The sequence below is a fragment of the Colobus angolensis genome, unplaced genomic scaffold (genome assembly GCF_000951035.1).
Source record: "Colobus angolensis palliatus isolate OR3802 unplaced genomic scaffold, Cang.pa_1.0 Scaffold305, whole genome shotgun sequence".
Lineage (NCBI taxonomy): Eukaryota > Metazoa > Chordata > Mammalia > Primates > Cercopithecidae > Colobus > Colobus angolensis.
In genome coordinates, this window is record NW_012116322.1 from 236,103 (window position 1) to 247,210 (window position 11,108).

The 11,108-nt window shown below is 47.7% G+C and overlaps 1 protein-coding gene across 1 annotated transcript in view; it reads left to right on the forward strand.

The window, feature by feature from the left end:
• Positions 1-11,108, forward strand: part of LOC105517674 (multidrug resistance-associated protein 1) — a 32,930-nt gene that overhangs the window by 7,245 nt on the left and 14,577 nt on the right. The window contains exons 2-4 of the mRNA XM_011950289.1: positions 4,295-4,494; positions 7,022-7,148; positions 8,028-8,129. Of these exons, the coding sequence (XP_011805679.1) occupies positions 4,295-4,494; positions 7,022-7,148; positions 8,028-8,129 (429 nt within the window). The remainder of the gene's footprint in view (positions 1-4,294; positions 4,495-7,021; positions 7,149-8,027; positions 8,130-11,108) is intronic.

Genomic DNA, 11,108 nt, shown 5'->3' on the forward strand with positions numbered 1-11,108 from the left:
GTGATGGCATGTGCCTGTAATCCCAGCTACTCAGAAGGCTGAGACAGGAGATTGCTCGAACCCGGGAGGCGGAGGTTGCAGTGAGCCAAGATTGCGCCACTGCACTCCAGCCTGGGTGACAGAGCGAGACTCTGTCTCGGAAAAATAAAGAAGTTTCTGTTGGGAAAGAAGGAGAAATTGTGTAGGCAGTCAGTCGTCTCTGCTGCATCCCTTCTGCAGAAACGGTTATATGTTCTTTGTTCTTTAAACACATGTGGTTTCTTAGCATATCGCAGGATAGATCATGTTTTCAATTGACAAGTGGAGCATCTTGCTAAGTGGGAGAGCTGAGAGTGCAACCTCAAGTCTGTCCAGTTCCAAAACTGTGCCGTTACTTACCCCTAAAGGATTAACTGCAGCACAGTTGCCAGTAGGGATGGGTTGTTTAGATGGGAGCGTTCTAGCTGCAAAGCAAAACAAGAGTAAGAAACCATGAGGTATGGCATATCTCAAACCATGCTGCACAGCTGTTCAGGTGACATCCAGGGGTCCTTGGTTCAGTCATCTGGCCCCTGCGCCCCACCACACTGTGGCCCATTGATTGATGAGAACAAACAGTGATGGAATCAGAGAGTAGGTCGAGTTCCTGGAGTCTCATTATATCCCCTTGAAATTGGTGCCAGCATTTTTTTTTTTTTTTTGCATTTACTAAAAATGTTATCTGTGTTCATACGCCAGCTGGAAAATGTCCTGAAAGACTTAAAAAGAAGACTCCAAAACAGGCCAAATGCAGTGTTGAGGGCAACTTAAATGTCTGCCAATAGCAGGACCTTGGGGACACTGTGGAGCGATGTGGCTTTGAGCAGGGGTACACCATGGAGCGATGTGGCTTTGAGCAGGGGTACACCATGGAGCGATGTGGCTTTGAGCAGGGGTACACCATGGAGCGATGTGGCTTTGAGCAGGGATAATTAGAAGACACAGCTGTTGGAACACCAAGGATTTTATTTTTCAACAACAAAGGAAATGATTTCAGCAAAGGACCAAGTTGTATGTGCGCTGTCATCACTGAGATAAAATGCATAATGTGTGTGGGCAGGACTGGAAGGGAGGTGGATACATGAAAACACTGTCTTTTTAAGGGTCAAGATTATAGGATAGTAAATTTTTTAATGGCTTTTGGCTAAACGTACATTTATCCTCTCACCAGGCAGTCTCATTCTTAAGTGTATATGGAAAAAAAGAAAAAAGCAAAGGCAGTGCTTAGAATGTTCTCAGCATCTTGACTCATAATCGCCCCAAACTGGAAACAGCTCAAATGTCCGTTAACAGGACTGTGGAGAAATAAATTGTGATATAATTATACAATCTATGGCCGAGTAGTAAAAAGGAATGGAATGCTAATACACAGCAATTTGGGTTTATCTCACAGATTATTATAGTGATCAAAAGAAGCCAGACGCAAAAGAGTAGGTACTTTGAGATTTCATTTACATGAAGTTCGGTCAGGTGCGGTGGCTTATGCCTGTAATCCCAGCACTTTGGGAGACCGAGGTGGGAAGATTGCTTGGGCTCAGGAGTTCGAGACTAGCCTGGGCAAAATGAGAAAACCTGATCTCTACCGAAAATACAAAAATTAGCTGGGTGTGGTGGCATGTACCTGTAGTCCCACCTACTTGGGAGACTGAGGTGGAAGGGTCACTTGAGCCTGGGAGGCGAAGGTTGCAGTGAGCTGACGTTGTGCCACTGCACTTCAGCCTTGGTGACAGAGCAAGTTGTCTCAAAAAAACATCAGATCGGCGGGGCAGGTGGATCACCTGAGGTCAGGAGTTTGAGACCAGCCTGGCCAACATGGTGAAACTCCGTCTCTACTAAAAATACAAAAATTAGCCAGGTGCGGTGGTGGGTGTCTGCAATCCCAGCTACTCAGGAGGCTGAGGCAGGAGAACTGCTTGAACCTGGGAGGCAGAGGTTGCAATGAGCCGAGATTATGCCACTGCATTCCAGCCTGGGTGACACAGCGAGACTCTGTCTTAAAAACTAAAAAAAAAATCATATCATTCCTGAACAAATACTCATCTCAGGTTAGATTTTTCCAGTAAATAAGGTTCAGAGGCAGCGGCAAGTGGAGGAAATTGAACAGGTAATACCCTTCAGAGCGATTTGCATCTGGACTGTTCAGAAGGCAAGCCAATGAGAGAGGAAGGAGATGTGGTCCAGGGTAAGATGGGGCAGAACCACCTGGGTCTTCAGCCATGCAGAGGGGTCTGGATTTCATGGGAGGCATTGGGAACAGCTGGAGAAGAAATTATATCTGATCCATATTCCAGGAATTGGCAGAACAGCTATTCTGAGACTCCATGGGGTTGTGTGGTGCCTGGGTTTACTTACAGAGCTTCTGGGTCCCCAGGAGGCTCTCCATCTGCGATTCCAATTAACGCCTGTGCCGCCACCCAGAAAGAAGCTGCCAACCACAGAGGCCTCGTAAAAGCCACCTGCTGCTGTTGATGCTCTCTGTTGGACTCTGCCCCAAAGCAGCCCAGTACACCTGGCACAGGGCAGGATGCAGGGACGCTGAGTTCCTAGCAACCCTGTATTAGTCTTCCCAGCTCTGCTGTCGATAAGCAATTGTAGGTAACTTTTGGAATTGGGAACCCTGAGCTCACCAGTTCCTTTTGCATAGATGAGAAAACCTAGTCTAGGAGAGTGCAGTGTCCTCAAATGGCTGGTGCAGCCTCTGATCCACAGCTCCACAAAGCTTCCAGAGGGTGGCTGGCTTTTGTTGTGAATCTAACGAGACTTAGCGGGTGGCTCTTGGTGCCTGGCACTGGCTGAATGCCCAGGTTGGGGCAGGCAGAGCAGATGAGGCATCTCCCGGCGAGGGTGGGTGGAGCTGCTTATGAAACGTATCATCGTAGCCCAGGAGCTGGGACACTGACGCCTAGAGATGGTGCTCATGTTGGAGCATGGGAAGGGCGTCCCTAGGAAGTGACATTTGTGCTACCATCTGCTGGGTGATGAGGAATGGCCTGGATGGGACAGGAATGGTGGTAGAGATAGGCGGCCTGTGTACAGGAAAAGAAGGGGAGAGTTACAGGACAAGATGAGTTGAGGGAAGCGTGGTTGGCAACTCTTATAGAGCACTGGGAGGCCATCGAAGGAGGAGGGTGACGAGATTGACCTTATCTTCATGGGCATCTCAGCTGGGCTGAGTGTGCCAGAACTGGCCATTGCAGGGACACAGTCACCCCTGAGGGGATGTGATCAACAGGTGGAATTCTGTCACTTAATTCTGTCACTTAATAACAGTAGTCACCAGCTGAGTGCTTTCTGTTAGGTCAAACTATATGAAATTACTAATATTCATTTCTTATCTATAGAAACAGCCATTTCTTACGGCTCAACCTAATATTACCAGGCACTGTGCTTGGTGACATCATGTATATCTATATGATTTATGAAATAATGTATCCATGCAAATATATATCACATGTAAGACTGTAATTCTTACATATCACCCTCACAATGACCCTGTGAAGCAAGCCTTGTGGGTTGTTTTTTTTTTTTTTTAATAATTTTTTATTTTTGTAGAGATGGCGTTTTGCCATGTGGCTGGGCTGATCTCAAACTCCTGACCTCAAGTCGTCTCCCGCCTCTGGCTCCTAAAGTGCGGGTATTACAAGCATGAGCCACCACACCTGGCCAAGCAAGCCTTGTTGTTCCCATTTTACATATGAGGAAACTGAGGCTTAGAGAAATAAAGTGTTAGCCGTGTTTATATTGCCAGTCAGTAGTTGAGTCAGGATTTGAACTGAGGTCTTGTTGACCTCAAAGCCTATGCCCAAAACCGCACTGCTGGTTCCAGGGTACAGGGTACAGGGTAGAGGTTAGCCCTTTGCAGTCCAGATGTCCTGGGTTTGAATCCCAGCTCTGCCCCTTGCTAGCCACGTCACCTTGGGGAGGAGATTAACTAGCTTCTTTGTGCCTTAGTTTACTCATCATATATAGGAATGAGCACCTCATAGGTTTTTTGTGAGGGTTGAATGAACTGATGTTTGTAAAAATGCTTAGAACTGTGCCTGGGGCGGTGGTCTTGCTATAAGCATGAGCTGTTAATCGTAACCGTCCTTGGTGGTGGTGGTGCTATCCCTGTGCTTCACCAGGTGCACGGGCACCCCTGTGACAGCAGCCCAGCTCTAACATTTTGCTTCCTGGAGGTATCGGTTACGTCTAGACTTTGTCCAGCACAACCCTGCCCTGGGAGGATGGGATGAGGGAACATTCATCAGCTCCCCGCATCTGTTCTCTACTCCAGAGGTTCTACGTGGCCTCCTCCCGGCAGCTGAAGCGCCTCGAGTCCGTCAGCCGCTCTCCAGTCTATTCCCATTTCAACGAGACCTTGCTGGGGGTCAGCGTCATTCGAGCCTTCGAGGAGCAGGAGCGCTTCATTCACCAGAGTGACCTGAAGGTGGACGAGAACCAGAAGGCCTATTACCCTAGCATCGTGGCCAACAGGTGGGCATGGTGGGCTCACAGGCGGGGGCGGAGGAGGCCGCCTCAGCACCTTGTGCCTTTGCCTCGATCTCTTCCCCATATCTTCAGCTGGGTACAAAGCCAAACCTGGGCCTTTGCAGAAAGGATGGAGAGGCTTGATGAGCGCGGAGGACAGATGAATCATCAAGGGCAGACAGCAGCACTGTAGACAGGTAGTGCCCGGGGCATTTAAGTGCGGGGACACAGTTCTGGAGTCAGAAAGCCCTGCAGGTGCTTCCCATTAACTGTCGTCCTAGTGACGCAAGACTGTCAGTGACAGACTCTGCTATTGAGTATCTTCATGCTGCTGTTCCTGTCTGGGGGTGATCATGCACCCCTGGGTGAAGTGTGTCAGAAGCAATTTACTAATACTAAACTGAACCATATGAGATTGTCATCTTGTGGGCCAGATGTCATGGCTAACGCCTGTAATCTCAGTACTTTGGGAGGCTGAGGCAGGAGGAGCCCTTGAGGCCAGGGATTCCAGGCCAGCCTGGGCAACTATAGCAAGACCCCCATCTCTCTTAAAAAAAAAAAAAAAAAGTAGCCTGTCATGGTGGTGCGTGCCTGTAGTCCTAGCTTCTCGAGAGGCTGAGGCTGGAGGATCGTTTGAGCCCAGGAGTTCAAAGATGCATTGAGCTATGATTGCACCACTGCACTCCAGCCTGGGCGGCAGAATGAGATCCTGTCTCTGGAAAAACAAAAAAAGGAGATGGGGGTGGCAGATTGACACCTTGTGGTTCACAGATAATAGCATCAGTCCAAAAGAGGCAGAAGCTTGCTAATTGTTTGCTGAATTTAGAGAAGTGTCTGACTTACCCCTAAAATAGCATCTCTCTTACCCATTTGCATCCTGATAGACTTTTCTGAAAAAGTGACAACACCCCAGAGGTGTCCCATAACCATTAGCCCATCTTACACACTCTCATCCCAGGTATAAACCTGGGTGGGCCAACCCTGAGTGACGAGAGACCTTGACTTCCCTTGCAGAATTTTTAGGGAGTTTGTCACAATCGGGCTGTGTCTGCCGGAGTAGTAAGGATCAATCACGTGGTTCATAAGGGCTGCAATGGAGAAAAGATCAACACCCCATCTTCCTAGAATGCTTTATATTAGAACATTAAGGTAATAGTTATAGTGCTATATGATATCATACAAAGCCTAGCTTTAAACAAGTAAGGTGGCCAGGCACGCTGGCTCACATCTGTAACCCCAGCGCTTTGGGAGGCCAAGGCGGGTGGATCACCTGAAGTCAGGAGTTCGAGATGAGCCTGGTCAACATGGTAAAACTCCATCTATATTAAAAATACAAAAAAAATTAGCTGGGCATGGTGGTGGGTGCCCAACTACTTGGGAGGCTGAGGCAGAAGAATCACTCGAACCCAGGAGGCAGAGGTTTCGGTGAGCCCAGTCTGCGCCATTGCACTCCAGCCTGGGCAACAAGAGCAAAACTCCATCTCAAAAATCATAGAATAGCACAGGAGAGAAGAGAAGAATAAAATAAAAAGTAAAATAAAAATAGTTCTGATGCTACGTAATACCATACGAAACTTAGCTTTAAACAAATAAGTTGACCGGGCACAGTGTTCACACCTGTAATCCCAGCACTTTGGGTGGCCAAGGCAGGAGGGTCGCTTGAGACCAAGAGTTCGAGACCAGCCTGGGCACTGTAGGGAGACCCTGTCCCTGAAAAAAAAGAAAAAAATAAACAACAACAACAAAAATTAGCCAGGTGTGGTGGCGTGGGCCTGTAGTCCCAGCTACTCAGGCTGAGGCAGGGAGATCACTTGAACCTGGAAGGTTGAGGCTGCAGTGAGCTGTGGTCATGTCATCCACACTCCAGCCTGGATGACAGAGCAAGACCCCGTCTCAAAAAAACAAAACGACAGAAAACAAGATTTCCGTTTCTATTTTAAAGGATAAAATAGTGTATTTTCACATTTTGAAATGAAGAAGAGTCTGGGTTTGGGAACGTTACAGTGATGTTTACTCGTGCTCGTTACCCTCTGCCCTCTCAGATCTGTCTCATAGCAAGAGACTGTTATTTTCTACTTGTGTTTAGCCAAAAGGCTGAGAAATAATATATATATATACACATATATCTACACAGAGAGAGAGAGAGATGATTACAGGCGTTAGCCACTGCGCCCAGCCTATATGTATATATTTTAAAGATATTTTCAATGAGATGTATATTTTCAATGAGAAAAAAGTTGGTTTTTAAAAAGGCAAACTTCAGATTCCAGGGAAAATTGCCTCTGGAGAGCTGTGTTTTAATCCATGGGTTTGCCAGATTCGTGAGGATTTACTGGCATCGTGCCCTTTCGGCCCTCCCTCCTCTGCGCCCATTGTGCATGTTTTGAAAAAGCAGTGCCAGGAAGGACTCTCTGGAACTATTGCGGAGTTACTTGAGTTAGCAAAGAATCCCCTTCTGCCCCTAAGAGCTGTAAGCCAAGTCTCTATAAAGCTGACTCCACGCCTGTTTGTCTGCCTGTGTGTCTTGGCGCAGGTGGCTGGCCGTGCGGCTGGAGTGTGTGGGCAACTGCATCGTTCTGTTTGCTGCCCTGTTCGCAGTGATCTCCAGGCACAGCCTTAGTGCGGGCTTGGTGGGCCTCTCAGTGTCTTACTCATTGCAGGTAAGAGGGGATGCTCGTGACTGGATTATTAAAGTCTGTTAATGGGGGAGCCAGTTGTCCTTTTCTTTGGATTCCAACTCCAACAGCGACGGGGGAGAGGAACGTGAGAGGCATGGAGTTTCAGGAGTGGGTACAGCGCCTGGTGACCAACTACAGCAGGAGAGGGATTTGACATGAGTCCAATATTTCCCCCATCAGTCACCGAGATTCCTTGGTGGCCCAAGAGGATACCTTCAGCTACGAGGCGAATGCTTTTGAAACTATGAATTTCCCTCTAAGAACTGCTTTAGCTGCATCTCACGAATGATGATACATTGTGTTTTCATATTGTCACCTGGTTAAAAATATTTTCCAGTTTCTTATTACTTTTGTGACCCATGAGTTATTTTGGAAACATGGTATGTGCTTAGGAGATAGCAAGGTGGCAGGCCTGGGTGATGGCTATAGCTGGGTTTGTTCATTTCTGTACCTTTCTTACCTGACTGTTTCATAATTCATAACTTTTTTTTTTTTTTTTTGGAGACAGAGTCTCTCTCTGTTGCCCAGGCTGGAATGCAGTGGCGTGATCTTGGCTCACTGCAACCTCTGCCTCCTGGGTTCAAGTGATTCTCCTGCCTCAGCCCCGCAGATAGCTGGTGTTACAGGCGTGCGTCACCATGGCTGGCTAATTTTTGTATTTTTAGTAGCAACTGATGGGGTTTCACCATGTTGGCCAGGCTGGTCTCAAACCCCTGACCACAGGTGATCTGCCTGCCTCGGCCTCCCATAATTCATACTTGTTGAAAATAATTTGTTTCCTGTTATCTCAGTGGAAAAAGAAAAGAAAAGAAAAATATGCCTCCTCACTCTAGAAATGCCACGTGACTCTTCCACTTGCAGGTCACCACGTACTTGAACTGGCTGGTTCGGATGTCATCTGAGATGGAAACCAACATCGTGGCTGTGGAGAGACTCAAGGAGTATTCAGAGACTGAGAAGGAGGTAGGCAAGGGCCCCTGGCTGGACCTGTAGGTCTTTGGTGTAGCTTTACCCCAGGGAGATCTCTGAGCCCTATCCTGTGCACCTCTGCCTCTGAGCAGGAGAGTGAGCTGGATACCCCACCAGGTAGAAGTGCGTCTTAGGCTTGTCCAGTCTTCTTGCAGCACTTACTTAGAGCTCAGTTTTAGGGTGAAAATAATTTACCGGCTTTCCCCAAGATTTGGGGTATCCATATACAAGACTGTGGGATGCTGTCAGGGCATTCAGAAGGTATTCACATTGTGAAGAAGGCCCCCCTCTAGTTCTCTTTCATAACTTTGAACAGTATCACAGAGGAGGTCTTGGTCTGGTGCTAGCAGGTCTTTAACACCTTAGCAGTTGAGATGATCTCCCTTCAACAGACAGCTAAACAGCAGCCTTCACACTTAGAGCCTCAACAGGATGGCCTCTGTCTATCAAAAATAACCTTCTGTTGTTTGTTATATATTTGGTTTTTTTGTATGTGAGATGGAGTCTCACTGTTGCCCAGGCTGGAGTGCAGAGGTGTGATCTCGGCTCACTGCAACCTCCGCCTCCCAGGTTCAAGTAATTTTTCTGCCTCAGCCTCCGGAATAGCTGGGATTACAGGTGCCTGCCATCATGCCTGGCTAATTTTTGTATTTTTAGTAGAGATGGGGTTTCACTAAGTTGGCCAGGCTGGTCTCGAACTCTTGACCTCAGGTGATCCGCCTGCCTCAGCCTCCCAAAGTGCTGGGATTACAGGCTTGAGCCACTGCACCTGCCCTATTATGTATTTGTATGGGGGACTCCTGTTATGGAAAATACTACTACTTTTCCATTTGTGATTGTAATAAATGTTCCTCTTAAGTAAGTTGAGAAATGAAGCCTAAGTGACTGGATTAAGCATATTAAAACAACAAGAGAATGAGTCCATGCATACTACACAAGTGATGTAGCCAGGAACTGACCAAAGTTTGGGAAACCCTGCAGTGATTTAACCCCAGCCCCCTTTTGATAGATGGAGAAACAAGGAACCTGGGGAGACACGGTGGTGGATCCAAGGTCCCACATGGTTTGGTGGAACAGCCGGGACTAGCTCCTGTGCCTCCAGTCTTTGATGTCGCGTTGCGCTTAATAACTGCCTTCTTAGGCCCTGAACACCAGCACGAGTAGGAACAGCAGTGCTAATCACAGTAATGCCTGGCGACACCCCCACCCCCACCAGTAATGATAACAGGGACACGCGTAGTGCCCTGTAGAATGTCTGACCCAGACCTAAACGTTTAACACAGAGTAATATGCTCCATCTTTACCCTGCCCTGTGATTGATTTCTGAGACACGGGCTCACTCTTGCCCGGGCTGGAGTAGAGCACGATCTCACTCGCTGCCGCCCAGGCTCAAGTGATTCTCCTACCTCTGCCTCCTGAGTGTCTGGTACCACAGGCGCACGCCATCACGCCCGCTGATTTTTGTATTTTTAGTAGAGATGGGGTTTTGCCATGTTGCCCAGACCGGTCTCGATCTCCTGAGCTCAAGTGATCTTCCTGCCTTGGCCTCCCAAAGTGTCTGGGATTACAAGCGAGAGCCAGCGTGCTTGGCCCAGCCCTATGATTTAGGTGTTCTTATCACCCCAATTTTACAGGTGAGGAAACTGAGACAAAAAGGTGAAGTTATTTGCCCAACATCACATAGCTGGTAAATGGCAGACCTAGGCATTGAGCCTGTGCCTTCTTGGAGACCCTGTCCAGTGCCATGGGGGTCATGCTACACTGACTGCCTCCTGAGGAGATGCCCCTTGGGAGTGAGACCAAGGCCTCCGCAAGGTCTGTCCTCCTGAGGCATTCACAGAGGTGACCTCAACCCACTCCGTTAACGTTCTAACTGGGTGAACCGGTCCGTGTCACGGGTGAGCATTGTAAGAATGGCGTGAGTGCCCCCGTGAGGAACCAAGGGTGCATTACACCGGCAGCTTCCAACTTGACATTAAATTTATTTAATTCATTTACAGGGCATTTCATTAGGTTTAGTTTGGCTTGTTTTGTGTTTTTTGGATGGAATTTTGCTTTTTTTGCCCAGGCTGGAATGCAGTGGCACGATCTCGGCTCACTACAAACTCCACCTCCTGGGTTCAAGTGATTCTCCTGCCTCAGCCTCCCAAGTAGCTGGGATTACAAGCACCTGCCATCCCGCCCAGCTAACTTATTTCATTAGTTTTTATAATAGCCTCATTGACGTGTGAATTTCACATGCCATGCAATTCACCTAGTTAAAGCATGCAGTTTGATTGAATTCAGTTTTGTTTTTTTGTTTGTTTGATACTGAGTCTGGCTGCAGGCTGGAGTGCAGTGGCATGATCTCAGCTCACTGCAACCTCCACCTCCTGGGTTCAAGCGATTCTCAGCCTTCTGAGTAGCTGGGATTACAGGCAATTTTTGTATTTTTAGTAGAGATGGGATTTCACCCTGTTGGCCCGGCTGGTGTTGGACTCCTGACCTCGTGATCCACCCACCTCAGCCTCCCAAAGTGCTGGGGTCACAAGTGTCAGCCACCACACCCGGCCTGAGTTCAGTTTTCAAAAGCATTTTACTTTTGACTGACTTTTATATTTTTAGAAGGAGTGTGTTTGACAAACCCAAGAGAAAGTAATCGTCCTCATGAGTCCCACCACTACTCTGTATTTACATGTATTTTTATATACAGATAGAAAGCTCCACATACTTCTCTCCATTCCCCTCACTGTGTTGTTATAGCATCTCCCCTTCAATTATGTACATCAATTATAAAATAGAGATATGCTTGTTATTTTAAAAAAGAAAATATCAATACAGGGCTGGACACAGTGGCCCACACTTGTAATCCCAGCACTTTGAGAGGCCAAGGTGGATTGGTCACTTGAAGCCAGGAGTTCGAGACCAGTCTGGCCAACATGGTGAATCCCGTCTCTACTAAAAATACAAAAATTAGCTGGGCATGGTGGTAGG